Below are 24,550 nucleotides of genomic sequence, written 5' to 3'. Positions count from 1 at the left end.
AACAATTCTCCTTTAAGTGGGATTTTTTTTTTATCTGATAAATTTTTAACACAATAAAACCACTCCTAGTTTTGTGTGTGTGTTTTAATTTGCCACCTTTTAAAGTGTTTAGACACTTGGAATACCTAGCAAACTGAATTAATCCACAAATATTTACAAGAAAAATCCATTTAATTTTTTTCTATACTAACTACCACAGGGACCATTGTAATGAAAAATTTCCCATCTTAAAGAATTAATGCGATTACTGATATAGAGAAAAAATATAATTTATATCATCACAAACACGTAAAAGATATAATCCCATATTCACAAAAAGAATCTTTATTCCCTCTTTGAATTCTGAGACAATACAGTCTTGCCTTAAGGAGAACAGAAATATCATGAAGTACCTTAAGCAAGATAATTGTAAGAGAAAAAACTACAATTGCATTATTGTTGTGCTAAACTGTGACATACTTAAAAAGCTAATTTCTTTTATTATAATGGAATTTGGTGTGTGTATCCTTTAATCTACTTCAGTATTTCTTCACATTTTACACACAAACATATGTGTAAAGTGTTTCCCATTATCAGTATTACCTGGTTTAACAAACTGCAACGAATTTAAAACAATTAAAAATACACTACAGAATTCCATAAAGTTCACTAGATTTCTTTTTAACAGTTTTGGAGGTAACTGAACATCTAGAGATGTCACAAAAACGTGCAAAAAATGTGAGATTTATGCAACTTAGATATTATTCAAGGAGATATGATCAATATTTTATGAAAAAGTAACATTTGACGTGACTGTCCCAAATTTTACCAAATACATTTCAACCAATCACAATGCTGAACAGCTTGCATCTAAATCAAAAGCTACACAAACAAAAATATATCCCTAAAATAGGGCTTTCTACAGCTGTGGCAGTTAAAGTGCACTTACTTTCAAAATTCAGTACAGTCACCCTTCAATTTTTCCTTTCAATCAAATAAATTTTAACCAAGAAATTCATCTGCTGTGCCTGGGCATTTCTCTGTTTCACAGAAGCAAACATTTGTTCCACTCGTTCTCCTTTAAAAAGTGAATTTAACAAAACTACTAAGACAAAAAGGATGACCTAATTAGCACTATTTAAAGCTTTTATATATAGTACACTCCTAGTGCTGCCCCTAACTTCCAAGGCTTTCTTCATACTCAATCCTATCAGTTGATTTATCTGGCACGTCCTATTACTGCTTAGGCATGCAAACTCATTTTGTGCATTTTCATATTTACCTAACATCTACGCAAGGAGTCAACCTGTAAAGAAACTTTTCTGTGAACCTCAATTAAATTAACTGTTAAGTCAGGGGTGGCCTCGACCAGACCGTCTGCTGGTCACTGAAGGTCTTCACTGGGTAGACCCATGGAAAACCAGTCAAGGACAACAAAGAAAACCCCCAGAACCGGCAAGAAGTTAGCTACGAGTTAGAAGTCTACCTAACAGCCAGTCTCACTAGTAAAATTAAGTCCTGAATACATGCTCCCCTACTCTTCTTACCACACCAGGTGTGCTAAGCAATTAAAATGCCTTTTATTTCCTTACAACTCTTAATTTCTGTGCAAGCACTGAGTTATTACTGCTACACTAATTAAGTTCATTCTGGTTATCATAACAGATTTGACCAGCTAGTTATGAAAAAGCACCCAATTAAATATAGTAATACTGGGTATTGGGGCCTGGGCCTGAACATTGACGGCCTTCCCGCACACACGGGCCATAAGCACAGCCCAGCTGCACTGCCTCAGGCCCTGCTGACAGCCGCATGGGGTGCTGGGGACTGCGCTCAGTGCCACCCCTTCGACCCAGCACACCCTACTCACAAAACTCTTCTCCAGAAGAAGATTGTGCACTAAAAATCATATCGCATTGTCTCAGGGTAATGATGGTGTTAAACATACATCACCTTACAAAGCCGCTGTGCATACAGAATGCCAGTGAAAGCAGAAGTGACACCTATTAAAATATCTACAGTCCACTATACAAGTGACCTTAAACACCTATGAAGCACTGGTCTCTCATATTTGTGCCACAAGTGGAACATGTACATTTTTTTTTAATAATTTGGATAAACAAATAAAATCTCCATTATCTCTAATTCACCAATATTTAATGTGGAATGGCTTTGTAAAGAAGAAAACCATCTGTGAAAGAAATACATACTCTTTTCAGAATCGTATGTACTAATATGGCTTTTATCATTCAAAACTGAGAATAGTCTTTTAAATAAAAAGTTTTTAGTTAATATCAGTGTTTTGGAGCCTCCCACTGGCAGCCATCACACAGCTGAAGTGAACTATCAGCTAAATGCAAGGTTTATATCCAGGCAGCAGTGACTATTTTGCTTTAAAAGAAATGAGTATTTCTGAGTTCATATTTTAAATGCAATTTAAAAGATCATAAAGGAAAAGAACCCAGCATTTACTGTGTGTCTCCCAGCAGACTACTTAATGTTCAAACATCTACTATGCAAAGGTCAAATGATTTCACTGAATGTAACTGTGACAAAAATATTCTGCAGTACTGAAAAAAAAAAAAAAAAAAGATGATCAAGGAGAGAGATATGGACCTGAGATCTTGCAATACTCACAATAAATAATGTATATTCAGTTCAATAAGAAATAAAATTGAAAAGTAATGTCAGGAGAATGAGATTAAGAGAGATAATAGGTAAAACACAAATTATATACTTTTGTATACTTTGGTAAGCTTCATAAAGGAATATTTTAAAGTTATACAGCAAGTTGTTTTTCATGAAAAACTTTTCTTACACAAATATTGTTTGCATAGAATTGAAAAAAATGTATTCAAGACAGGGAACCCCTGATGTATTCTGCTGCAAGCAGCAACGTGGATAGCTGAACTTATGAACAAAAATCCAAAGTAAACACTTATGCTGGTTGTAACATACAGAGGAGTAAAGCTGCAGGAAGCATTCATTCAGGAATGAGACAGATTACAGGTAAAACTGATGTGAAAAAAATATTTACTCAAATGCTTATCTGAAACAAACAGCAAAGGCTAATAGGCATAAATTTTTTTCCATTTGACTGTGCTTTCCCTTCCTTGGCATTTCTATCAAATATTTTAGTCTCTCATTCTTTCTCATATAAAGAAGTCAGGAAGCGTGCTGTGCACAAGGCTTGCTGGGGGTCCTGGCTTTCCAGAGCCAAGATCCCAGCAACAACTAAAAAGAGTTGGAAACAAACAAACAAAATTGCCTGTCCGCCTCTATGATCCTCATCTGCTGCTGTACAGGAACTTGGTGGTCACCAATGCACTTGGATATAGGGAGATCCAGTTGATCTCTCCATGACAATAGATAGACATATCAAGGGTAGACAGCAGGAATGCAGCTAAGCAGCAAATCCAGAAAACCAAGCAAGAAAAAAAAAAAAAGGACAAGGCAGCAAAGAAATAAGATAAGAGACAAGGGAACAGAACATGGGGAATAAGGTAACTAAGAGCAAAAATACATTGCAGTGTCTGCTTTCTGGAATACAATACAGTATTTCTCAAATTAAACGAGTGACAGTTTTTTTGCCTGTTCTGTTGTTTTGTTTTGCTTTTGCTTATAATAAACAAATCTTGGCTGACTGTGTAATCTAATCTAACATCAAAACCTGCATTTTGGTAACTCAAGCAACTGTAGCATGTTAAAAAAAAATAAAAAATAAAAAATAAAAAAAAAGAGAAAAACAGGAATAAAGCTCTAGCTAGATGTTTAAAAAAATCATACATTTGATAAAATAACAAGTAAAGATGGAAAATCAGGTGCTAAATTGATATTACAGTCTAATGATATTTCTGTTCGCTAGCACACAAAAAAAGTGAATGGTGTAAATGCTACTGATTTTATATATTAATAAAAAGATACATAATATTGACTAATAAATTATGTTCAGAAGCATACATACGTTTTTTTCTGTGCTCAACTAGCTCAACAGCCTGCTTCGCTGAGCATTTTGAAAACCAGTTGTCCCCAAGCAGAACAGTAACCTCATTGGTGTGGACAAGTTTTCCTGGCATGAAGGCAAGAGGACCAAAAGGTACCTGTCAAAGGCACAGAAAACCAGTGCTGAAAATTGCTTATGAAAATAAACCTAGTCATTCATCTACTAGGTCAAAAAAAAAAAAAAAAGTAAAATACAGAGTTAAATAAAATTCTACACCAGTTATTTAATATTAAAACCTTCAAACATATTCAAATGACCAAGCCCACTTGAATTTAGTATTTTAGCTACAAAACCAGAAAAGTAGAATGTAAGTAGAAAACTTGTGTTGTGACATGAAACTACAGTACAACTGAATAATCATAAGGAAAGCAAATTAACTTTATCCTAACATGTAAGCTGTTCAGGTGAGTTAAGTTTTTGTTATTCACAGACTACATTCATTTCCCAGTAAAAGCAAGTTTAGCTTTGCTGACATTTTTAACATTCTTAAATAGGTTCCCTAATTTCGAAATTCTTGGCAAGGTATTCTTAAATGGACAACTCAAATATGAATTGCTTTTTTCAGTATATGCCTTGCTAAGAATAAGTGCTTAAAAACGTCAGTGTAAGTTCGGGGGACTACCAGCAGGACCACAGTGCTGAACCTCGCTCTGTTTTGTCCTTCACCAGTACACAGACCTCAGGCAATGTCCCACCAACCAATGTCCATCCTCCCATGACTGCAGGCACAGGAAGCGATATTTAACACAGATCACAGCTTATGGGACACTGCTTTTTATGATTTAAGACACCTTCTGCAGGCCACATTTGACACACCATTCAGGGAAGCCCTATCACTTTTAGCCCTCTTGCACTGCTCCTGAACCAGCCCCTGCATTCGCACCCCAACTCAGAGCAGCAGCTGCCTATCTGGCTGCCTTTGGGCTTCAATCTCAAAGTCAGGAGACCAGAATTAAAATGGAGGGGGTGAAAAGCTAAGAACCTCAGCCAGCTCAAGCTTTCTTTCTTAAGATAAAAAGGTCCATCTCGGTCAGTTTGTACCAGTTCTTTCTATTTTATTCCTCTGCTGCCCCCCTCATTTCTTCAGGCTAACCATTTGCTTTCCCACCGCAGTTTTGCTGAAGCAGTGCACCTGGCCTGGCAGACCTGCTTCCTTGGAAAGCGGTCTTCTCCAGCGTCACCATCCAGGAGGTGCCTGTCAGTGCTTGAAGCAGCTCTGCAGCAGGCAGGATTCATGCCATGACTAAGCAGAATGGCCTTTTCCTACACATATACCCTTCCTGACTTGGTTTTCAAGAAGCAGGATGCACCATTTGCCTGTTCATTCTTTCCCCAAAATGATGAAAGCAAAATTGAAAACATATGAAAATATTTGGCAAACAGGATAGGAACTATTTATATACATTTAAAATAATAGATGTGAGTTGACAAGGCTGCTTTAACTAAGAATAAGCCATATCTATTTTTTTAGACAGTATTTTTTCTGTGCCTCAAAACAACACAACCTTTTTGTTTTACACCATGTGGCCACGCATATACACATGGTCACAGGCCTATGCACATAACATGTAGAACTGCACTGGAGACAGAAACTTTCTCTTTTACTACCTGGGAATTGTGCTCCACTGCTGTCTTACTAACAGCTCAACTGTACATCAAGCCAGGCTGCCAGGTAAGAAAGCAGTTAGGTACATTGCACTGAAATTAGTTATTCAGTTATTTACAGTACAGCACTCCCCACTACAAAGATCTACCTCAAAACAGATCTGGGAAGAGGGAAAAAAAAAAAAAAAAAAAAAAAAGAAAGAAAGAAAAAAAGAGGAGAGAGCGGGTGGAGAGGGGAGAGAAGCCAAACTGACCAAAATTCTGGTGAGTGCAAGTCAACATGGTAAAGTTTAAACAGGAAGCTGTACAGTTGTTACAGAACATTCGAAGCACAAGAAAAGATCGCTATGTCAATGTGAAGATCAGTGAAACAAAAATTAGCAGCACCTTTTTATGTAAAAATCAATGTTCTGGGGCTTATTTCCATGAATCAGAAAATACTACGGCCACTTGCTTCAAAGGAAGTGACTAAGTATCATAATTCACTCATAATTATAGTTTTCTATACAATAGATTTACATATCAAATGTGTCAGGTTTTGTGTTAGCATTTATGTCATCTGTTCTCAGTTGTCAGTAACACTGTAATTTATAATAGATTTCAAAGAAAAGAAGAGAGAAACAAAAGCAAAGGTTTAACTATTATCATCATAAATGTACCATTATTGAGTATTATATGGCAACCTGAGTAACACCTCCCTGCAGATGCAGATACCTGAATTTCTGGAAGTTTTAGTCCATTATCTTATGTGAACGATACAGTGTACATACCATGATATCATAGGACAGTTTATCAGGCAAAGTACGGAGTCGTTCCTGAAGAGCCTCGTAATCACCCTCCACCTTCTTCCTGTTGATAAATTTAAGTTGATTCAATTTCTTATCTAAAGTGAAGAGTTAACATTTTTCATCTACTAATTCAACAACCCAAAAAATAACAAAAACCAAACTATTTTACTCTTAAACACATTGCTTGATAAATTAGCTAGGCTATTTTAGAATAATGTGTATTAAAATAGGGTAATTGTGTATTAAAATAGGGTATGTTCATGTTCAACAATTATACCACCATCAAGCTTTAGAAAAAGAACTGAAAATCCAGTTTATCTTCAGAAGAGGCAAATTCTTCAATGTATTACTTGTAATACAGGATTCAAGACCTTAGTTTGGGCTGATAAAGTGGACAAAATTTTAACTGTTTCTGATTTTCACATCTATTTTCTGGGCCTACTAAGAGTCAACAGTCCTGAAAGATCACTTGACCACTCTGTTTCTGTCCCGTCTTCCAAACCTGACAAACAACACAGGTGTGGAGCATTCCTTCTATTGTTTCTCATAAGCCACGTGTTGCTTTACAAGACAGAAATGGCTTAATGAACTTGGATCAATTATCCCCATGACAGATACCTGACTTTGCAGGATACAGCATTTTAATTGCTATGGGGATTTTCCTTTGTGTGCAAAACAAACAAGTGTACTCCCTCTAGAAAGCCTTTTTTTCTTAAGAAATTCTTAAACACTTAAATTCTGCTGGGAAGTCTTTTTAATGGACAAGTGCCGTTCTGAAGAGATCAGAAATCAGCTCCTACATGAAGTATCTAACATATAAATGTCAGGTTTGATGATATTGTTTACTTGTACTTCAAAATAGTAAACATCCTATGTATGGTAGTAAATTTTGCAATAGAAGGCAACTGAAAGCACGGAGCAGCACACTTAACAACGCTGACCCAGGATGCAAATTACAGGTTTTCTGAGGATGATTCAAGAAAGCAATCTATAAATGTGCTGAAAAATGAATGTCATAGTTGATAACACAACTCTCAAAATATTATCATTGATTTTCTTAGATTCATAAGCAGAGTAAAATCTTTTTCAGTATTCATTATGAAAAATTATCTGCTACTCCTCTTGTTTGTCTCATTTTCTTCCATAGCTGAACTTTGCTGTAATTACACTACTTTATACATGGAGTTCTTCATATTTTAAGTTGCTGAACTGGTCACGAAAAAAGAATTTAGACCACTTTGACGTTAAAACTGTATTCCATACAACTAATTTACAGAAGATGCTTGCTACTTCTTTGGTTTGATGGCCAATTTTTCCAATGCACCCAGCAAGTTTCTTTGTCCACTGCCCTCATTACGGTGACAATGTAATTCACTTCTTTTAAAGAGGAAGGCCCAACTCATGAATCTCAACAAAGCTCACAAGATGTTTTGGAGAAAGCAATATAATGATAATTTGGTATCAGTAACAACTACTTAATGACATTTACAAAACGCAGCCTTTGACTTGCAGAGATCTGTGTTTTCAGAGAACAGGACAATGATGAAGACTACTCACTTGAAAACCAAGCGACCCCCAAACTGAAGGCCTTGACCTCACTTCAGTGGAAGAGGACTCCACAGGAAAAGAATGGTAAGAGGGGGGGAAAAAAAAAAAAAAAGATCCCACTCATAGGAGGATTATTTCATTGCTCAAACCTGACATTTCTTCATCAACCGGAAAGATTCTGCCTTTAAGGTCTGACTGCTGCCCGTTACTGAATAATCTGATCTGGGTACAGCAGAAATAACTTGCTTCAGATACAGCAGGGTTTTATTGCCCTGATCCACCACATCTTCTACTCCAATGGTAGCTGGAAGCAGACTCCCCAGAGTGATGATCCATGGGGCAAGATGAGGGAAAGAACATTTAGGAAAGAGCAGAATATGTTTCTGCACTCAGTGGGACAACCGCCTCTGGCCGGTCAGACCTCCACCATAGCAATCTCTAAGTGTTGGACCACCACAATAAAGAAAATGAAAACGTATCTATTTCATGAGCTGACATGGAAGAATGTTACTCAAGGAAGGAAGCAGACCTTTCCCTTCATCTAGAGCATGTGTGCCGGTGGTATGCTTGGTCACCATGTGCAGCAAGGGAGAGGGAACCTGGAGAATGGGCACTAGGCTCCAGCTATGAGCATGTATCTAGAAAGGGAAATACCACGTCTAATCCCAGACTCATTATCAGATTCATGGCTTTGAAAATATACTTCAAGATGTGCACTAAAAAATGAAAAAGAAAATAATTTAATGGAAATATATTGAAGTTGGGCATTTTAAAACCCTATTGTTATTCACCCAATTCTATTTAACATTCTTCTGTGTCACTGACTACTTAAAGGTCTTTTATGAACAAATTATTCAAGAGAGCAAGAGCACTCAGCTCTTGCACAATCAGGATCTAAATTTTGAATAGGTTTTCTTAGAGTAAAAACTGTATGGATGCTCTATAAACTGCTTTTCTACATAAAAATCAAATCAGTAAGCTAGGTTTTCCTTATGATATTCTGTGCCAAAATCCCCCAGATTCATAGGATCATGGCCAAAGTTTGCTCAAAACCCAATACAGAAGCAACCCCTCTTCCCAACGTCTACCCTCCTACCCCATTCTACAAACCCCAGCCAATTTCCCAAACTTCTAAAAAAATCTGTTCCAATTTTAAGGCTGTCAATTGGTTTATTTCTGAAAAAAAAAAAAAAAATATATATATATATATATATATGTCTCAGTGAAAGAATGTACATGCAGAACTTCACACTGTACCAAATTGGCATGGACACTGCAGAAACTCCCCCAAAAGTATGTGCATTATGGAAATTCTGACTGACTTAACTACAGCAGCACCAGTAGGCACTTCAATAATATTTCCCTTATTGAAAATTAATGCAGTCTCTGAATTTTAAACATAAATGAAACATATTAGTTTTAGATTATTTTTGCAAGCCGATAGTCAGAATTTAATATGATGATGTGTATAGATTGCCTTGATTTTTTTCCTCTTATCCAGTGCTTGCAGCCCTTGTGCATTTAAACTAAAAACATTTGATATACACTAAATATAAATTATTTGCTTGGAGATCTTTCAGGCATGAAGAAAAAGCCTCTTAAAATAAATTTAAAATATTATATGCTTGATGGTGTATAACCAAAGGTTTAATCTCACCACTAAAGGGGCAGTTGCTGTGATTCTGCAATAACCCTGCAGACAATAATCAAGACAGCTCCTGTTGCTCTCTCAGTAAAATCATGGTAAACACAGCATGGATATATTGTAATTTGATATCTGTAAGATCAACTGTTATATCTCACAGTAACTCATAATATGTCATTCACCATTAAATGTACATTTTCCTCAGATGCCATAGAAAACCATTATTTACTAAGCATGTTTTCTATTAACCATAGATTGCCAACACAGAAAAAAGTACCCAGAGATTTTTTTTTTTTATTTTTTTTTACATAACGAATCATTTCTTTCTACGCATAACAAACTATGCTTTATAAGATGGTTTATTGGGGGGGGTAAACAAAGAAACATTACTTTCAAATTTTTGTTTAGTGTTTTTTTCCCAAAAAATGTGCGACAACTATTTCCCTACTTGCTCATAGTTAAAGAGAAAACAAGAATAATTGATTCTACTCTGTGAATACCTGTCCACGTACCAGGACAATTCAGCATTCATCCAACAAGATTACTTGGGGAAATATGGTGAATGAGATGGGTATTTACCATACACTAAGGTTCAGTCTATTTGTGACTTAAAGCAATGGCATCAGTGGCAAATACAAACATCTCAGAGAGAGCATATTGCAATAATTCTGAGCTACCTCCCGTCCCCAAAACATACCTGTTCAATCTGGCTGTCATTAGAAGAGGCAGTAGTACAGTAAGTTTACTAGAATACAACTAGGTTACTGATCAGTATTTTAGGCATGTAATCAAACATTTTTGACTTACCAGTGCTGGATTTTTTCTTGGCAGCTAGTGACCACCTGTCATTAAAACAGATAACTGTTCATGAAAAAACAAGGCTAAGCACACAGCTGCAATGTCAATGTATCAGAAACTAGAACAGTCACTTTACAGATTTGGTAGTGTCTCTATATACATTTTTATTTGTCAGTGCAAAGGCTTGTGAATGGTAGTTACTAAACTGCACACTTTATCACACACTAATGCAGACTGACAACCACTGAAAAAATTACAGTTTTCAATTCATATTTTGGTACAATACCTGCTCCATAACTATTAAGTGACATATGATATAAGGTAAGCAGTATTTTGTGCAATCTGCAGATCTATTTTCAGTGTTACATGCTTGCAGAATAAGAAAACAATATAAATTATAACATGTCATCAATATAATTTCCATACTTAAAAAAAAATAAATACATAAATACATAAAAAAAAAATGAACCCCACAACACCAAAAACATTTTTACTTTATCAGTACATCAATAAATGTTTCCACTGGCAGTTTTAATCTGAAAATGCACAAAATAATTTTGTGAGCGTTTAAACAAAAAGGATATTTGACCATTATAAACTGTTGACTTCCATTCTTTTCCGTCAAGATCAAAAAAGTAGTTTTAATCTGAATATTTCACTTATTTCTTCATACTGTAGACCTTCCCAAGAGGTTGAAAATAATTTACAAAATAAAGTATATTGTTAAAAGGTAATACTTTCTTCTTTTTTAACCATATTTTTTTGACACAGCAAACAACCAAGATGCTGAAACCTGTGCCCTTATCTTCTATAATTACGTGCAAATTTTGCCTTTCAAAACATATTCTGATCTCTGAATAATGGTTACCAAAAATATAACACAAACAATTTCATTCAATTATATGAAATGCAGTGAAGCCATGAGGCAATTAAATATGTCTAAACATCTTCACTTTTTTTTTTTTTTTTTTTTTTTTTTTTTTTACAAATTTTGTTTTTCCTGTAGCCAAAATAATGCTAACATTTGAAAGCAATTAATGAGAAAATTTGCAGAGAAAACAATAACATACATTCAACTACCACTGAAATCACTGGAGCAGATAATTCTTTTTTTTTTTCCCCAAACAACAGAATGAAAGAATTTTTTTTTAGTTAGCATATGTGCAGCTATTGCAGAACAGATCTCAGACCCTGCACTTCGTACTTATATAGGAGTAAAACAAAAACAAACAAACAAAAAAATGGGGCTGCTTTGTGAGCTAGTAATTCTTTAAATGGAGTAAAGTACTTAAATGAAAAGGATCAGCTGTACATTTGTGGTTAGACTGTTTCATAATCCATCAGGAAATTCAGCCAGGTAGCTTGCCCTGCTTACGCCAAGTTTAAATTTATCATCTGCTTTAAACTCTTATAAATCAAATTCCTAGCAAGTATTTTCCTTAATGTGCAAATTAAACATTTTTAATGTTAAGACTAAATATACAGACTGCAAGCTAATTCACGCTATCAACGTTAAACCCATTTCAAGAGCAAAGTTTCCCACAAGGTGTAAATCATATGAGCGCAACTACATTTCCTAACAATGCAAGCACACAATGGAGAGCAACACCACCAAGTCAGAGGATATCCCATCAGCACATTTCACTCTTTCAGATTTGGTACTGATTGTAAAGTACACAACATAAGCATATAAAAATGTTTATGAAATCCTTTAAGAAAGTTCCAGTTTAATTGCCCCATTAAAGATGAAGATGGAAAAGACAGGAAGCTTCCCATTCCCAATACATGACTTTCCATGCATGAAGCAAGCTAAAAGCACAAAAAGAAAAGCCTTGCAAACCGTAAGAGCAGCATGTTCATTAACCTCTACATGATAATCCTTTCGTAGCTGCATATTAACTAGTTACATATTCATAATCATTTACATTATTTAGAGGACCTTCTATGAAAATTTCCAGGCTATATCCATTAGCTACAATGTTAAAGGTTACAGAACATAGTCTACTTAATGTTTCCTGGAAGCTTTTTTAATTGGTAAATATGTAAATTGGGCACATATGCTTTTATGTTTTTTAAAAATAGTCCATCTTCAAAACAGCATAGGGGCATATGCTGTTTCCAGTGCCCTTTATCCCCTCAAAAAAAAAAAAAAAAAGAAAAGAAAAAAAGAAAATCAATAACACCAATCAATTTTAATTTAATTCTTCTTCTTTGATATAATCTCTCTTGAAGGGATACTAAAGGGTGGAACCAACAACAAACCTTTTCATTTCAGCGGCCAGAATAAAAAGAGACCTTTTATATAAGTGCTAAAATATACGGCCTTGAAAATGTTTTAGACTTAACTTCTGATAATGAATTCTATTTAAAAAATATATATATTGAAAAACAGAAGGAGCTCAATTATGCATATGTCCCTTATTAGGTCAGTCACACTGTTTGGATAACAACTGGTCTTATCATAGCAAAGAAACAAATAGATAAATGTATACACAAATCTTTGATTCTTTGCCTTTAATCAAACACAGGAAAATCATTAGTATATCTTCCCCACATAATTTGTATTTGGAATTACAATTGAAGAATGAAAACTTCTCCCAGGATAAATAAAATAAATCACCTTTTCGTTTGTTCATTTAAGTTCAATTTGTCTGGGCACCAGTGCCACCAACTCTGCACTGCTTCTAAGACACTAGAGTGGAAGTGGTATCAATAAAATCTGAATTCTTACCTTTTAGTCACAGCAATATATGAATGTGTGAACACGCAGCGTTATCGGTGGCTTATCTGCATGCTATAATATTTATTGAACTACTCTTGCAGCAAATCTAACATGAGGTAATCACGTATCTGGTTATTAAAACAGGGCCCACTGTTGGAAAACACATTCCACAACTTCACAAGAAAACAAATAAGCAGGTATCTGGTTTCCTTCCTTTCCCCCACCAGCAGTTTGTTACAATCCGGCACTTCCCAAGCCCCTGCTCAGAGAGCACCACAGCCGCAAGGGCAGCTCTGCATGCCTGGTGCCCATGGCATAATGCCTTCAGGTGCAAATCCGATGGTAAAGTGCATGATGTGTTGGCTCTGCTCTCCTTGCTGCTACACATGGGGTTACTGAGAGGGAGGTGTACATCACTGCTTTTAGGGAAGCTTGCATCTGGGTCTTACATGTGCTGTCAGAGCAGCACGGGAGAAGCACCTTTAGAGCTGCACATCAGCTCCCAGGTAGCCCCATTCCCACTGGGCAGCTGGTTGGCTAATGAGTCAAAACCACCCCAAACAACGCATACCATACAGCCACAAACACTGTCAGGCTGCCTGAGGGAAGAAAATCCCTTTTCTCCAGTGCACTTTCCTTTGGGTCTATTTATATTCCACCTTCTCCAGGATCTTCCATATGAAGAGCTCAAAACCTTTTCCATGAATTAAGGTGTACAGCACTCGGGAAAGTGCTGCTCTGACTTTACGGGCTGAGTGACTTCACCAGGAAGGCTGCCCAGAAGCAGAGCTGGAACCAGATGCCAGAACCCCTGACTCAGCAGCCAGGCACTGCAGCCACTGGCACTGCCACGCTGGGAAGGAAGATGCATAGGATGGATGCTGTAGCATGAAGCTGATTCTCACCTGTATGTGTCCACGGGTCTCTGCTTTATTCCCCATTACTGTATGCACATTTGCTGCTTCTCCTCAGCAGGCCCACACCCTCACGTAAAAGGGTACCTTCTTTTTACCTCATTTTTTTCTTACCTGTTGCTTCTGCATGTGCTCCCGTAACTAAAACAATTCTCTGTGGTGCTTCTGCTTACCCAGGCGGTGCACAGATAGTTTTGGAGCAGAGCAGAGCAGAACTATTTTATTTTATTCAGCTAGTTCCCTAAAGTGGAGTGCATGAACCCGAATGTCTCTCTGAACTAAAAGCCGCAAGGCACTGCCTACTAAGGTGGTGGGTTTAACACACTGAGGGCAATTCTTACCTCTCTCTCTTATATTGTGAACAGCACTAAGGCAAGCTGCCATGGTTTTATTTCATTTATGTCTCAGCTTGTGAAAAGTGCTGTACCCAACTCACACTCACATCCAAGTCCCAAGAACTAGATTGTTATTTCCAGGATGAAAGCTAATTTCAATGGAAGATGAAAACAAAAATTCCCCATCAGGTTAGGAATAATTCCGAAACAAACGAGTTACCTCCACACTTTGGGCCTGAATCTCAAAATACACACAACACAAAGTTTCCACTTTAACAGTGAGTTAGGCATCTAAAAGGCCAAACGTGCTGTTTCCATTTGCATACTTGTATGTTTTTTACTTCAAAGCTGTGGTTCTCAATCTGGTTGGTCTTTGGAAATTAGAAGCTAGGGAAATAGATCTAATCCCAGCTCTGATTTCTTCTATATGGCCTGGAGCAAATCACAACCTCTCAGTCTACATTTCTTCATCTGCAAAATGGGGATAATAGTATTAACCTACCCACCTCAGAGTGTTTAATGATGATTAATTAATGTGAGAAAAGCACTCTAAAGATGTAAGAGCACTATATAAGTGATAAAGCATTATTTACCACTTGAAAAGTAATCTGAATAAAATCAGATATGCAAGTAATTTGTTTACATGTAGCAATAATATAATTTGTGACTATTTAATCTTGAATTAGTCTCACTTTAAACATCCCTTTCAATCACATTTCCAGTTACTTAGGGAAAATGGCAGTATGGAATACTTTTTGTGGAAGCAGAGCAAGTAATGAGATGGTAATTAAAGTAAGGGTCTAATAAAATCTAAAACCAACGATTTGCCTTCAGGAGAATGTCCCTGCCATTTGGGACTGTGTAAAGATCGCAGCGTCGACCTTGGTTCTGCTGCTCAGAACCTTCTGCAAACTACAGCAAAAGCATATGCTGGTCTTCTGCAATGCAGTTCCATGTTTACAAGGCTCATGATAAATCCAAGGCAATTTCCTCTACTGACCTAATTCAGATGACTCTCCTGATTTTAACTGCTTAACCTTGTACACTCAAGTATTTACTTCAGTTGATATATCCACATGAGCCACCTCCATCTATAAATGTTTGCAGTATCAAGACCCACTCTGCATCATACGCATAAGATTTCTGTCACACCCCAAAACCAGAAAATAAAATTAAACTTACTGATGAAATAACATAACCAGTTCACAACATGACTTTACATTACAGAAGAACACTAATGGGTGGTCAAACATTTATTAATGTCTTGATAACAAGGATGTAACAAGCCACATGCAAAATAAACATTTAAAATGAATTTTCATTTTTTCCTCTAGGAAACCACACAGTAGTTGCCTAAAACACAGCAGTCACTGATGGAGAAAGACAGAATTAACTTTTGCACAATTGTTTTTCCTAGAGCCCCATTTTCAATCAAAAAATGAAATAAAACTATTAAAAGTTCTTCAGTCTGTTGGCACACTATATGATCTAAAAGGAAAGGAAGACGGCATTTCTAAGCTTTCATATTCATTTATTAAATCATATTACTGAAAAACACTACATTTCAACAAATTATTAACATAAGTTCCCCTTCAGGTGGAAATTTATGCCTTTTCAAGAAATGTATTTGGGAGAAATACTGAAGGAAGGGAGAAAGGAATTTGAATGGTGGCAAACATTTATTTCTAAAAGAAAAAATCTTCCCATTTAAAAATATTATCACAGATTTTACTTATCTCTACAAGAAAACAAGTGGAGATCTAGTGTTTTTGTATTAATTGTGCACACAATTGGCTCTCACATGTTTACAGAGAGATTAGTATGTAACTATGATTTATCAATACACTGAAACTAATGTAGCACTAAAACGACTGTTGTGAACTTAAGAATTGTACCTGAACCATCTAGGAATTATAAAGCAGACAGAAAAATGCCTCATCTCTCCTTTGCCAGCTGTGAAATTCTGTCCTCTCAAGACTATTTTATGTTGCAATCCCTGCTGTGGCTGTAGGTCACATAGACAAACGACTTGCAGTTACTTTTCAGTAATTCTACACGTGCGTACCAAAGCGTGGCTGCCCGCTCCACTGAGCCAGCCAAGCAGGCAGTGCTGTGTTACATGAGGTGGCACCCTTCTTCCCCACATCCAGCTATAAGCTCTCAGCACCCATTTTGCTGTTTCAGATCCTTTTGTCAGTCATTTCAATTCTCAAACACAGCAAATGGAGCGTTTCTGCTAGCTGAGTGAGTTAAATGAGCTCTGAGCCAACAGAACTGGTGCAAGCAAAGAACAAAGTGGAGCAAGGTCTTGTCCTTCCCTGGCAGCAAGGCAGTGGCTGTGTCACGTAACTTCATCTTGAGACAAAGCTAAGGAGCTCATAACTTGATATTTTAGGTTCTTTCAGGTAAACATAATCATGTGGCTATACCATACCCATGCCAGCTCACATACCAAGACAGCAGTAGACACGGGCATGAAACTCCCACAATCTAACCTACCAAACGTCTCAGGCAGGTTTGGCAAGCTTTGATGTAGCCTATGGTGCAACAACTATGCTGCTAGCAATGCCCAAATTAACTAGCTTAAACTGCCTCACAGACATACCTTCAGGCTGTGGTTCAACACTCGGCCCCAGACCTGAGCAAACCAGCCATCAGTCCCTGCCTGTCTCCTCATCCTTCCAACCCCGGCACAATCTGCTGGCACACATTTGTGATGCTGCACTTTCAACCAGATTAGGGAACCACTCTGGCTGAAAAATAATCCAGGGGAACGAAAAAAGAAAGAAAAAAAAATCAACAACAAAGCTTGTTTTTAAACTGGACCAACCCAAGTCACTAAGCAGTGTCACAAAAGTGACACTCCAGAAGTGCTCAAAGGCACAAACAAGCGACCACAACAAAAACTAAAATTAAAAATCTTTCACCAGGTTACTCATCTGCTTCCTGGATAACTCACATTATCATAAATGAAATTTTCGATCAGGCATCTGTGACTGTTGCTCAGAACTGCTCTGACTTGGTACAAGCACGGCTGTGGCTCCAAGAGGCAACCCAGTTTCACCCATTGCTGATGCAGCACCTTCCCAGCCACATTCATGCTGGCATTTGGCACTGCTGTCCTGGCACATGTTACTGGATTCCACTTACCCCAAAGCAACCTGACCACAAGTGCTGATACAAAGGTGGTGGAGGGATTCACCTTTTTATGGCAGCCAGTTCTTCAGTCTGTTTACACTGATAGTGAAACAGAAGCCTTTGTGTTAACTCATTTCACAATTCTTGTCACTGTGTAAACTACTGGGTACTTAATTCAATATTAATAACAGCAAAGACAAATATTGCTACTCTGGAAGATTCCACAACATAGACTAAGAAAGTAAAAGGGATGATCAGTTTCGGAGGAAGCAATTGTCCAGGTTTATTTTAAATAGAATATGGCAAATGAAGCTTCAGACAGGACCTTTTAAACAGTATGTTGAACAAAGCTTCAGACATTATGTCAGTTTTTCTCAAACAGTGTGCAAAATGAAGCCCTACCACCCTGGTGTCTTGTACCCAGGCCTTCTCTAAATTCTGCTAACTTGAATGCAGGCTTGAAAAAGTGCAATGCCCTGGGAGACGCTACACTGGAAGGCATACCGACTGACTCATCTTCTGAGTCCGCAGGCAAACAGCTTCAGGTTTCCAGTGACTCCTGCAGCAGTGGGAAGCGTACAAGACTGTGCTCAATTTCACTGCTCCCTTTCAGGCTGCACAAACAGCCTTAACACTGCCAAGTCGTTGATTTTGTGGCATAGATATTGCTTGAAAAAGACTTGAAAACAGAAGCAGCTAGCCACGTAAGTAAATCATATAAGAAGGAAAAACAAAATAAAAGAGCATTAAGTTTAGGATTCTGCAATTTGTTACCATGTAACCACCTACAAGTTGTTTCACTGTTAATAAACTGCAAGTACCCTTGCAGTATCTTGAGCACAATTTAGAAAATAAAGACCATACAGCCTCCACCAATCAAATTCATAAAAATTAAGTCAGTCATAATGCACAGTGGCTACCAAGTTACAGTTAGTTATGGTAATAACTATGCTAAATCTAATTGTGCTTTGTTGTCACGATGAGTGACAGGAGAGCCACTTCCTTCTCCTAATTTTCCTAAAAGGAAAATAAAAAAGTCTGTTTGTCAGTGCAAGTGAAAAAAAAAATATCCTATTACCAGATAACACTGGAATCCATCAGACTCTCCATGACTGTGTTTGCACTCTACAAATGTCTCCTGGGTCTAATTGGTTCTGTAATGCCTCCCATTACACGTATCTTCATTGCATTGCTTGGAAGCTATAGAACACGTGAGCCCACTGTAAATCCACTGTCTTCAGAAGTGTTACCAAATCACACCAATACGACTTGTCAACTTCCTATCAGCTAGTAATCCCAACCCATTTGATCACAGGAATAAATATATATCAAATATTATGTTTAAGTGCAGTCTCTATAGAATGAGAATCCACCTATATAAATATTAATTTCATAATTCCTGTACTAACTTGCAACAGATTTAACACAGTATTTTCAGCTAACATATATTGCTTTTGCAAGTAATCCATGATACATATAATATATTCTTCCAGAAATATTCAAAACTGTACACAGGCACTGTGTTTCCAATGATGGTCTTTATCATGAAAATTACTAGATATTCTTCTGTAATTTATCCCCAAGATGCACATTCTTAGTCATGTTTTTATACAAAGTACCCTTAGCGGAAGCACTGAAAATTGCTTTTAACAGTTTGCTCTTACTATCACTACAAATTAACAAGATGAAATCTGTCCAACAGGCAAGCAGTCCTAAACAAGAATTAAAATTACTTTTCACCAGGGGTCATAAACCTGGAAGTTGCAGCCTCAATCAGATTAAAGATAGAAAGTCACGAACATCCTGTTCTTTTAATACTTTTAAACAGGAAGGAGGCCTCAGTTTGGGTGTTCTCCACAGCAGCCCTTTAGCACTTAAAATCTCAAAACTCGTAGCTAAACCAGGGTTATGCCTGGATGGTAAAATAATCAACAGTGATTCAAATATTATCTTTAATTCTGCAGACAGACAATGCTGTGTTTCACTACCATACTAAAAGTTGCCTTCAGACTAGTGGGAATAAATAGGTTTCTTTATACTTAATCAAGTGTCACTAGGACAGCACAGTATCACTCTGATTAAAAGAAATATATGTGCCCGCTTAAACACCAGCGCATACAGATAATAGTTCTACATAATTGTACTATTCGTTATGATGCTGGTACTATGATTACTAGCTTACCACAGTACTGAATAACAACATCTCCCTCTCTATCTCTCTTTGTGGTAAGACCAAAACATGAGTCTTCAAATTCAGTAACTTTGTGAGAAAAATATGAATAGCTGCAAAGAAGCAGCTGAAACTAAAAGACCTCCTCCATCTTAAAATACAGTATTTTCATAACTGAAAATACTGTTGTAAACCAATTATATATATTCATTGCATAGAGGGAAAGTCTACTATATCTTCATCATGACACTTCATTGTAACCAAGATATGTAGTTCTTTAGTATAATTTCATATTGAAGCTAAAGTGATCAATTTTTTTACATAATTTCTGCAAATTGGCTAAAGTTTCCTTATGATAAAATATAATTTTGTTACATCAGCCTATCAGAGGCTTAATTAATGGTCTCCTGGGCCTCTTTTGCACTGGAGCAGATCAGTTTAAGAATCTTAAACTTGCTTACAGGGGGGTCTTACCAGGAACTGGGAATAATTCCACATGGTTATGACAGACATCCACTTACACATTAGGCCTGCCTGACAACAACGTACCAGATAAATTATCCTTCACCAAGTTCTGCCACCCTGAAAATGAGCAGACAGGTCGCTATCGCTGATTACCACCAGCCTAACAGGTTGCTGTCCATGCAGGCTGGGCTACGCAGGGTGTTCCAGCAGATCCTCTTACTGCTCACCCACATTCGTGCCCAGTCGATTACGCAGATCTTCTAGCAAGAACCTGGTGTGCTACTCACAAGTGGACACCGTTGGTGGCCAACACGCCAGGCGAGTCACGCGCCTTACTCCACGCACGCGTTATTCCATGTCTTAACTACAACAGGTGACAACGCAACACACGCTGAAGACAGAAGTCCCGAACCGAGGAGCTCCGCTGCGCACCACAGGAACACCTTTAAACGTTTTTTAACGTATACAAAAAGCAAGCAGCATGGGGACCGTGGGCAAACGCGCGTTCGTGGCTCTAACGCGCTGAACGGGGCCCCGGGTGCCGGCTGAGCCCCGGCTCCCCTCGCTGCCTCCCCGCCCCCCCCGGCCCGCCTGAGGGGCTCCGTGTTTAGGGCCCGGGCCGCCCCCCCCCCGCCGTGACGTCACCGCCGTCACGTGCCCACCCGCCGCAGGCAGGCCCGGCTCTGCCACCCCCGTGTCCCCCACCCCCCCCCCCCACCTCCGCCCCCTCCCGGGCCCGGTCCCGCCGCCCCTGGTACCCCCGCCCTGCCCGGCCCGGCCCGGCCCTGCCGTTACCTTCTGCTGCTCCTGGCGGAGGCGGCCGACCAGCGCGGGGCTGAGCGGCGAGGCGCCGCCGGGGCCCTCCATGGCCCTCGGGCCGGCCGCCCGCGAGGGTGCCGCGGGGAACGGAGGACCGGGGGAAGGGGGGTGTTGGTGCGGCCGGGCCGCGCCGCGCGGGGCCCGATCTCCTCAGCAGGGCGAATGAGTCCTATAGAAATGTTTGTGCAGGGCGAAGCGCCGGTTCCAGAGCCTCATCCACGCGGGGGCCGCCGCCACCGCCTGGGCCCGGGGCGCCGCTGCCGGGGGAAGCATCTCACACTCGCATTCTGGGCCGCGCCGCCGCCGCCGCCGCCGCCTGGGCCCGGCTCCCGCTGCGCCGGCGGGCCGGGAGAGCGCCACCAGCTCGGTGCCGGCCGCCGCCTGCCGCCTGCCCGCCTGCCTGCTGCACTCTGGGTAGCCAGCCAGCCGCCAGCGCCCGCGGGAGGCACCCGGCTGCGAGCCGCGAGAGGCGGGCGCTCCACACCCACACCCGGCCCGGCCCGGCACGGCCCGGCCGCGCAGCGCGCCGCGATGCCCCTGTGTCGGCGCCGCGAGGCCGCCCCCACCCCACGGGGCTCCGCCACCACGGGGCGCCGAGGGGCAGGTGCCCTCGGTCGCACCGCAGGCCCAGAGCTCGTAGGCCTCAGGTTGAGAAAATCGAAGCCGGTCTGCGAGGCGTTTTCCGTCTGTGAGGCGTTTCGGTGGATCTGCAACAGTATTGTACACGCGTAGGCACGCATAAACACACAACTGTGTGTCTTCTGTAGAATGGAGGTTATGCCACAGCAACTAATCTCAAAGTGCCCCATCTTACAAATTCACAATGTGAGAACTTCCACGACCTGCAGGATGGCAAAATACTTTTAAAGATTCACTAAAATCAGTGCAGCACTCGGGCTTCCCGACACTGAGCAGTTACACATGGCAAGCTAGTGGTGGATGGCCACTCAGAGTGCCACACAGTACCCCACATGCTGTACATTCATTAGGTAACTTCATGAAGGGTATTATGCACGTCCCAAGTAACATGGTGGCAGCGGAATGCAGCCATACCTTAAAGCTGCACGCTACAGCAGCCAGCGTGCCAGATCACAGTGCAGCCAAAGAGCTGAGTAGCTTTGAGGGGAACTTGACTGACTGCCACAAAAGGAGCTAGCAGTATGTTTTAACTTCCACACACTGAACACCATGGAAGTGGGTTCAGTTACACAAAGGCCTTTAATTTACTGCTGCACCTTTCCCTTGAGTGAATACGGGGTTGTAAACGCCCAGTGTATACGTTCATCAGTAGAGTAGGGGTGCTTCAGTTGTCCCCTCTCCCTACCAGATGCTGGCAGCTTTGTCATAGCATGGTGGTAGAAAGACACATCTGTCCTACGTGTACATCAGGGGTTTGTCTCTCCTGCAAAGGAAACAAGACTTCCTTTCCGTGAGCAGAACTAACTTTGTATACACCACAAAACAACTATTTATGTTATATACAAGACATAACTATGCGCTGTGCACTTTTCTAAACCCAGGTTCCCATCCCCCTTAAAGAGCTTGTAAAAGCTCCACAGATGAGGAATTTAGAAACAATTTTCAAAGCATGGTTACTCAAGCTGGAAGATAGCTTTTAGCCAGACTTTAATACAGCTTCCAATACTGCAAATAAAAATTTGCAACTGCAGCTGGGTAGTTTGGTTTATGAAATAACTACATCCATAATCTTCAAGAATAATTGAAAGTTAGCTGAAATCTCTGGCACGTATTTGTCACTGATGGATTCTGGATCCTTTGAACAGACAGGATATACTTCTATACATTATCTTCAGAAAACAGCTCACTAGCAAACTCCCAGCAACTAACTCTCTTTCAGGCTGTTTAGAACCTCTTCTAAACCTTTTTCCAATTAGCAGTGTTCACAGAGGAGATAGTACAAATACAGGTAGGTAATTTATAAATGCTTTAGTTTGATCCTGTATCACCTCACAGCTTGATTGGACAACAAAACGAGGATACATATTTTAAGATTTTAATTTGTTGCCAGAGATAACGAAAAAATACTTAGCTAACAAGGGAAGCCACAAAGTAATAATTTTATATCAAAAAACATTTTTTATTTTCTAAGTAAAATAAAAAAGACATGCAACTGCTTCTCTCACATCATGTTTCAAGGACTTAACTATTTCACATGCCACAAGTACATCATTCAGTCACTAGAACGTAATGCATTGCACACTTCCAACAGTTGGCCTACATAAGAGGCTGCATCATTATCAGCACAATGACCATACGGGCTTGGTTGCACTGAATAGAGTATGGAATAGTTTACTGCATCCTTATGTACATTTTGTTTTTCATCTGCCAAAGAAAAAATGTTGTAATAGTGACAAACAGATGGGATACAGCATTCGCCAAAGAGGAACACAAAGCCTGTTTTTGGGTCACATTCTTTTGCACTTATAACCTGTACAAAGCCATCGTAAGTGAAGCTTACGTGCTCTCTTCCAAGTGGATGGCTTAGCAGTCAGCAAATACGTCTGTACTGGAGCTGTGGCTGTTAGCAGTGCTCTTATGAGCACCCAAGCCAGCTAGATTAGATGACCTTTTGCAAATGATAAATTGGTGCCATATTTTTGGTTCTGGTATTAACCAGATATTTGCTCTACCAGTGAGAGCAAAGGATTAGAAGCCAAGTTTTGGAAAGGCCAAGTTAAGTTGGCAGCAGAGAACTGCACACCAGGGCTCTGAAGCAAAAAACATTCTTTGGTGATGAAGGCTGCACCCTACCCCATAACTCCTGAAATGTCATTCATCAGTACTCCACAAAGAGGGCTAGCACAACAGAAAGAGGAAAAAGGGAGAACAGAAAGAAGATAGAGATGGGAAATGGTCTGGCCAGCCTATCTGCTGAGAGAAACAAAAGTGAAACCAAGACAACTGTCTTTTACAAGACCGGAAACTTAGGTCCAGAAACAGGAATTGAAAAAGAAAAAAGAAAAAAAAAAAAAAAGACAGATGAGTACAAGAAGCTTAAGAAAAAATGAAATCCCCAGAGCTCACACATGTATGCATGGACATAATGGACATACAGAACTACTCAGTGGCCAAGAGTTACATTTGGATCTTTTTTTGCCCAGTTGCTCTGGGGAAAAATGATTAAATGGAGCTCATAGTTATCAGGTTGGAGAGTATGTTATCCTGAATATCTTCTCCTGTGAGAAGAACACATCTTCTGAAAACAAGACACAGCCTACAAAGACCATCCCTGTTGTCAGCATGTGTGGACAGTCTGATAACATGAATGATGAATGAACTCCCCAGACCAACAGCAGGCTTCCTGATCTGTTTTAGGAAAAATTCAAACTCATTCTCCTGGCATAGGATATATACAACATCACTGTGTTTTTGTTTTTGTTTTTGTTTTTTTTTGTGTGTGTTTTTTTTCCTTGGATCCATCTCCAAAGTGCATGTTTTAGGTTTTTCTTTTAATTTTTAAACCACAAACATTACTATATAGTGCGTTGCTGTGGTCGCAGACAGCCTGCCTTCTACATGGGTGCCTACAAGTCTTGGATCTTGAACCTTGCAGAGCACTAATTCTAATGGACAGTTCATGAAAAAGAATGCAGTAGTTGG

The 24,550-nt window shown here is 39.4% G+C and overlaps 1 protein-coding gene across 2 annotated transcripts in view; it reads right to left on the bottom strand.

The window, feature by feature from the left end:
* The window catches only part of URI1 (URI1 prefoldin like chaperone), a 40,844-nt gene extending 19,420 nt beyond the window's left edge, over window positions 1–21,424 (bottom strand). The window contains exons 1-4 of one of the 2 annotated variants that reach the window (XM_084294734.1): window positions 20,906–21,424; window positions 10,376–10,410; window positions 6,358–6,436; window positions 3,944–4,079 (exon numbers count right to left, since the gene is read on the bottom strand). In XM_084294734.1, coding sequence (XP_084150860.1) covers window positions 3,944–4,079; window positions 6,358–6,436; window positions 10,376–10,410; window positions 20,906–20,977 — 322 coding nt within the window. In that variant the 5' untranslated portion in view covers window positions 20,978–21,424. Of the gene's footprint in view, window positions 1–3,943; window positions 4,080–6,357; window positions 6,437–10,375; window positions 10,411–20,397; window positions 20,570–20,905 lie in introns of those variants that run through there. The other variant, XM_084294735.1, reaches the window with a different exon arrangement.
* Between the last annotated feature and the right edge of the window lie 3,126 nt (window positions 21,425–24,550).

The sequence above is a fragment of the Netta rufina genome (assembly GCF_964035555.1).
Source record: "Netta rufina genome assembly, chromosome: 13".
Taxonomy (NCBI): Eukaryota; Metazoa; Chordata; class Aves; order Anseriformes; family Anatidae; genus Netta; species Netta rufina.
This window is presented reverse-complemented; position numbering and strand designations above follow the sequence as displayed.